Source organism: Cucurbitaria berberidis (assembly GCF_010015615.1).
Source record: "Cucurbitaria berberidis CBS 394.84 unplaced genomic scaffold K460scaffold_9, whole genome shotgun sequence".
In the NCBI taxonomy this organism is placed as follows: domain Eukaryota; kingdom Fungi; phylum Ascomycota; class Dothideomycetes; order Pleosporales; family Cucurbitariaceae; genus Cucurbitaria; species Cucurbitaria berberidis.
In genome coordinates, this window is record NW_024468943.1 from 105,428 (window position 1) to 112,425 (window position 6,998).

The window sequence follows — 6,998 nt, forward strand, 5'->3', positions numbered from 1 at the left end:
AAACAGGTTTGCTTTTCTAGAATTTATATTCTAGATTTTTAAACAACTTTTTTATACAATAAAAACTATAAAAAAAAAACTACTGCTTTTTAAGTACTTTGTCCCTGTTTCTTTTGCTAACTTGCCTAGCTTAAGCAATTAGCTTTTTTAACTTAAGTAGTTAATACTGCTTATATTAAACAAATAGCCCTTTTAGTTTAAATAAGTACTTAGAATACTCTAAGAGTTTAAGTAAGTATTCTTCTACTTAGTTTAAGGGGTTAGGGCTTTAAACTTGTAATACTCTCCCCTTTTTTTGCTGCAAACTTTGCTACTTCTTAATAAATAGAAAAAGTTATATATTTTATATTTAACTAAGCTAGCAGTAGGCTTATACTTAGTAGCTTATAATAATAAAGCTACTTAACTACTTACACAACCTAGCTAAATAACTAAGTTATTTACAAAAAATTTAATCCTGCGCACTATACAATTGCAATATACTAGCTAGTAGCCCCAATTTTAATAAAACTACTAACGCCGGCTTAGTAAAATTCTAGGCTAAAAGCCTATTTGTATCTAACTAGTGCAGGCAGAAATTACTGTATTTTAGTATAAATTCTAATTTAGAAGTATTTAGCTATAATTTAGCAAATAGTAGTTTTGCGGCAATGCCTAGTTAAATAGCTATAAAAACTAATTATTTAAAACTATAGTTTTTCTTGTACTAAGCAGTATTACTATTAAGGCAAAGTTATTAGTAGAGTAAAACTAACTTATTTTATAATAGTTTAAACTTAGCTTACGTTCCCTATTAGTAAGTAAATAATCTAATACTTACTAAATTCTGCTTTAGTATAATAAAAAAAGCTAATATTAAAAAATTAAAAAGCAATGTTGCTATAAACGCTTGGCTGCTACAAGCTAGTTATCCCTATAGTAATTTTTCTAGCACTTCTAGCCTCAAATTTTAAAGGACTAAAAAATTAATAAGCTATACTTTTATAGTTTGTATTTACACTAAAAATTAAAATTAAAAGAACTTTTGCCCTTTTGCTCTACTAGAAATTTCTATTTTTTATAAGTCCCCCTTAAAATACCTGCGTTATAGTTTAATAAATATACTGCCCTAGCTAAACTTTTTACTTAATAATGTTTTTAACCTGGATCAGCTTACAAAAAACTTTAATACTAGAAGTTAAGTAATAAAGCTTAGCTCTGCTTTATTAAATAAGTAAAAAAACTATAAAAGTAGTAGTATTTTACTAGTGCTAAAGCTCCTACCTATTTTATACCCCCTATATTTTTTTATAATATTAAACTAGAGTTAAGCTTAATAGGGTCTTTTTTCCCTACTAATTTAGCTAAGCCTATTCCCTTAGCTATAGTTTTGCTAAATAGTAAATAAAAATAGTAGAAATTTTATTAATTTATTTATGCGCGTTACTAATTAGATAACAAAGTATTTAGCTACTTTAAAAGAGTTATAATTATTCCTGCTATTTACCTGCGCTTAGTTGAATCTCTTTGCTTTAATATTTAAAGTACTAAGTAGAAATTATATTATATTAATACTACTTTCTAGCTATTATAATACTATGTTTTAATTAGACAGTTAGATTTCCCTTATTTGTACTAGTTCTAAGTTAGTTATTAAATATACGCTAAATAGCTAAAGCTTACTAAAAGTGCTTGCACTTTAGTACTAAAAAGCGCTTACTTTGCAGCTAGTGCTTTTTTGCGCTAAAAGCTTTTCCCTAAAGCCTAATATGCCTAATTTTTAGAGCTAATCCTTTTTTTAAAGTTATAGATCTATTTTGCCAATTTCCCTTATTTATATTATTTTATTAACTAGAAGCTTTTTACTTTAGAAACCTGCTGCAGTTATAAGTACAACTTAGTATAAAAACTATTTCTTTAAGTAAATTTTTAAAGCTTATTAAAAGCGTACTAAATACTGCAAAAGTGCAGTATTCTTTTAGCTATTAAACCCTAGCTCTAAATAAACTAATTTTAGAGTAATAAATTATTAAAAAAAAAAGAGAACTCTTTTTAAAACTTCTACTAAAATTTCTGCTCTTAGTTGTATTACCGCGGAAAATTTATATCCAAATATTAGAATATTAACTAGCTTCCTTTTTAAGGGCGCAGCGCAAGCGCTAATATTAAAATAAAATTATTTTATTTTTTAGAATTAACTAACTTGTATCCAACTGCTGTTTATACAGAACTTTTCCCTACTTTAGTTTTTAAAGTTTTTATTTAAGTATTTGCTACTACTACTAAAATCTGCACTAAAAGCTATTTAATTTAGAATTATTCCTAAAGCTTTATTATAAGCTTCTACGCCTGCTTACTTACTAGAGCTTAAATTTTACTCTAGCAGCAAAGTATAAGTAATATACTTAAGCACTATTTATTTTTAGAGCTAGTTTATTTAGTAGGTAAATTATTATATACTTTTTAGTAGATTCCAACTTTTATAGCCACCGTCCTGCTATCTAAATAAACTAATACTTTTTATAGTATTTAATAAGCGTATATTTTAGTACTTTAACTTTGCATTTAATTTATCCCGCATTGCTAGTTTTATTTACTAAAAATAGCTTACTAGTAACAGTATATTTAAGTGTTTACGTTTAATTAAGTAATAAGAACTTTTTATATATTTAAAATTTAAAAATAAGTAAAAGTTGTTTTAATTCTTAAGCCTCTAATTATTTGCTTTACTTTATAAAACTAAATATATTACTACTATTTTAAAGAAAACTTTAGCAGGAACTAGCTACTAAATAGTTTAATTAGTTTTTTGCCCCTATGCCCAAATTTAATAATTAATTTGCATATTAAAACTGCTGCGAGCTTTTACTAAAGTTTCTTCTAACTTTACCTTATTTAAGTATAGTTTACTATTTTTTAGGTCTTAATAGCTATACTTTTACTTAAATTTATTTAAAAATATTAGGATTAGTTAATAGTGCACTCTAAAAGAGATTTTACTTTTATTTACTTTTATTACGCGTTTGGGCTTAATACTTAAATACTTGTATAAATATTAAATTTTTTAGTTTATATTTTAAAACAGGCTGCTTATAGCTATTATACTAGCATTCTAGCAAATACGCAAACTTTAGTTTAGGCTAGTTGTATATTGCCTTCTCTATAAAGCTTCCTTAAAAGAAAGTATATAATAAAAGCTTTTATTTAATTGCTTAAACTAATACTAGCTTGCTTGCAAAAAAGTATACTAAGCAAAAGCTTAAATAAGCAACTACAGGCAAGTTTAGCTGCAAGCGCTTCTTTTTTAATAATTTTATATACTATTTAACTTTTTTTTTAAAGTACTTTTTATTTTTTAATTACTCTACTTGTGCGCTATTGGTTTCTAGCTAGTATTTAGCTTTAGAAAAAATTTACTTTTTATTTAGAGCTGCATTTTTAAATAACTTAATTTATTAAAAGAGCTTTACACAGCAAAAATTAGCAATTATATATAGAATTTTTACTTTCTATAATATCCTATTCTAAAGAATTTAAACTGCTACTAATACTAAAGCGCCCTCTGCAAATTATAATTTAAACCCTAAAAGAGCTAGATTTTAAATTTAAGCTAATGCCGCTTTACTTGCTATTACTAGGGCAATTTCTATTAGTTTTTTTTCTTCTGCTTATTAATATACTTAAGTTTAGCAGGTATTTCTACTTAATCTAAAGTTAAAAGCAAAAGTATAGGCTTTATAAACGCAAGCGTTTAAGCTAAAAAATGCAAAATATACTGCGCTTTAAAGCAAGTATGCTAGTTGCTAATTGCTTTAAAGTAAGTCCTGCACATAAAATAAAAATAAATACTTAATACTAAGTAGAACTTAAAAGTACAAATAACGCTTAAATAAGTATGCTTTATAAAATACTAAAAGGCATAATATGCGTTTAAAGATTTAATAATTTACTAAATTCTGCAATTTATACTACTTTTTGCATTTTGCTGTGTTTTTTATTAATACTAGAACTAAGAAATCTGTTATTAAAAATTGTAATTATTATATGTTTTCTAATACTAATTGCAATTATAAAGGGTTTTTATAGTATCCTATTAGCAGGCAGAGCCTGCTAAAGAAATAAATAGTACACAAAAAATAAGAGTTTAAATAAAAACTAAAGTTTTTTTAAAAATTAGTAATAATCCTTCTGCAGGTTTACTTACAGAAACTTTATTATAATTTTTACTTTTTCTAAATAACTAAGTTTAATAAACTTTTTAGTTTAAAGTAGTTATTGCTAACTTCCCCAAACTAGTTCAAAAGTCTTACTAAGCTATTTAATTAGTAGTAGCAACAGGCAGTATATATAAAAGGCAGGGATATAATTAATATATACTAATAATACGCGCTTACTAGGCATTTCTTGTTAAAAAGTAATAATTGCAATATTCTATTTCTAGCACAATAGAGTTTAACAAAATTACCTAAACCTTTTAGCTAAAATAAAAAACTTATTAGCTCTATTAGTATAGCGCGTATATAGCTTAGAATATTTAAAAGTATTATAAACTTATTATTGCCTTAAACTTTTATTAGCTTAAGCTAATAATCCTTTTAAAAAGCTAGCAACTAGCTAAAGCTAGCCTAGCTATTTAGCAAGTTAAAATTTTGTTTATTATTGCAATTAAGCAGACAAATTACTCTACTAACTAAGAACAGCTATGCACTACTACCTAAAAAATTAAAAAAAAGCTCTTAATTTATTAATCCTTATTTTATCTAGACCTAGTAAGTTTTTTTGTATTAAGTTAAATTAAGCCGCAGGCTCTACGCCTAGTAGTGCCCTTCTATTAATTTTTTTAAGTTTTAGCTTTGCAACTATACTCTTTCTAAAACCTAAAAACTTTAATTTCTTATAAAGTGCCAAGCGAGTTAAAAAAAAAAATATTGCTTAATTCCTAGTTAGTATAGTTTATAGTTAAAACTACAATAGTATTTAATTGTTTTTAATCTTCTAACTTTTATTTACTAATTAATAAAAACATTTTTGGCAAATACTTTTGTAGTAGTTAGTTTTTAATAAATTTAAGAATTTTACCTTTAATAATTGAATACTAATGCCCCCAACTATCCCTATTAATTATTATAGTAGTCCTAGAAACTAATAAAATAGAACTGTATATTTTATTCTATTATTTTATGCTAATATATTTAAGCAAAAGCCTACTTTAAATACTCTAATTTTTTTAAAGTAAAAGTCCTAGTCCCTAATACACCTAGTAAAGGGTATAAAGTTTTCTAAAAAAAAGGCCTAGCTAAATAAGTATATATAGTAAAGCAAACCTGCTAGCTAAACCTAAGTTTTAACTACAAGCTTTTTAACTGCAATAACTTTAATATACGCTATTAGAGCTAGAATTACTGCAGCTACTAGTACTAGACTTGCCCTCTAATTATTCCTTATTAAAAAGTTTAAATTGTACTTATTCTAATTACAAAACCTAAAAAAGCTTTATATTAGTATTTATTGTTACTACTTCCTTATATTAGGATTAAGTAATTTGCGCGCCTACTGCTTTTTTTAAATATAGTAGCTATTTTTTAGGCTTTTTTTCTAGAATTAAACCCTAATTCCCTATTACTTATTAAAACTATAGTAAGCTAATACTTTACTATTAAAAGTTAATAGAGTAAAAATTTAAATAAACTATTACTAGCGCAAAGCTATATAATTTGTAAAGTTATTATAAATTACTAAAAAGCCCCAAAAGGCGTTAATTTTTTATTTAATAAATATACTTTTTTTAAAATTAGAATTTTTAGCATATATTAGCTCTAAAATTACTATAGTTATTTAAGTAGTAAAGTACTATCAAATAAACGATAACTAATTTAATAAGCTATTTGCAGTTTTACAGTATAATTGCTTATATTTAGATATATATAGCTTAATTTTTAAAACAAGCATATAACTACTAGCAGAATTAACTAAGTAATAATTTTATATTTAGGCGCACAAAGCACGCAGGCACAAACTTTTTAAAAAAAGTAAAAAGTACTAAGCAAGTAGCTATATAAAGTAGTGCTAGCTACTTACTATAAAAGTATATAGGGCACTAATGCTATAAGCAACTAATTTAGTTGCCCCTACTAAGTTTCCTAAAGTGCGGTCTAAAATAGGGTATTACTAGTATTACTACTAAAAAAAACCCGCACTATATGTACTTTAAAAAAAAAAAACTTATAATTGCTTTATTACGCACGCAAGCGCGGATATTTAGTAGAAATATTTCTAGAAATTTAATAAATAGTTGGCAAAGCCAGCTATTTATAAACTTTAAATAGTGCTTATTTATAAAAATAAATAAAACTTTAGGTATTAACTGCGAGAATAGGTGCAGCGCTAGAGCATTGCTTTGTAATATAAGTTTTAGCTAACCTAATTAAGTAAAAAATAGCTGCCTAGCCCCTAATATTGTGCTAACTAAAGTAGATATTGCTAGTTAATATCTAGAAAATAGGGTATATAAATATAAAACTATAAATACACAAACTACCTATTAACAATGCCTAAGCTATTGCTAAAAAGTAGTAGAAAATAGATGCAAGTAAAATAGTTTTTAAGCTACTTTTTTTATACTATACACCCTATTAATAGCCAGCTTCTAAGTATAAAGAGTTTTTAGAAGCTTTTTCTATACACAAAACTAATAAGTATTAGTATACTTATTAATAAAGTACTTTGCAGCAAGCAGATTAACTTAATTAAAAGCTTATTATTACTACTGCAAAAAAAAAAAAATAGGTAAAAAAACTAGCATACTGGCTCTATCTTTAGGTAGAAGCCTATTTTACACCCTACTACTAACTATTATTTATACTTTAACGCCTTTAAAGCTTACTGCAAATAGTAGTAAATAAAATAGTTATATTTTTAGAAACCTTAACTGCCTTTTTTATATAGTATATAGAAGTAATTAACTCTAGTTTTTGCATTGCAGGGTAGATGTAGCAGAAAATATATTAAAGCTTAAGTTT

General features: G+C 25.2%; 2 protein-coding genes across 2 annotated transcripts; both read left to right on the top strand.

The window, feature by feature from the left end:
* Window positions 1–800: 800 nt before the first annotated feature.
* Window positions 801–953, top strand: K460DRAFT_297675 (uncharacterized protein; the record flags this gene model as incomplete). Its single annotated transcript, XM_040929727.1, has 1 exon — window positions 801–953. A coding segment is annotated over one exon (153 nt), but the record flags the coding sequence as incomplete, so codon positions are not given.
* A 284-nt stretch (window positions 954–1,237) lies between these two features.
* On the top strand, window positions 1,238–1,387 carry K460DRAFT_297677 (uncharacterized protein; the record flags this gene model as incomplete). The annotated part of the gene is made up of 1 exon (XM_040929728.1): window positions 1,238–1,387. A coding segment is annotated over one exon (150 nt), but the record flags the coding sequence as incomplete, so codon positions are not given.
* Between the last annotated feature and the right edge of the window lie 5,611 nt (window positions 1,388–6,998).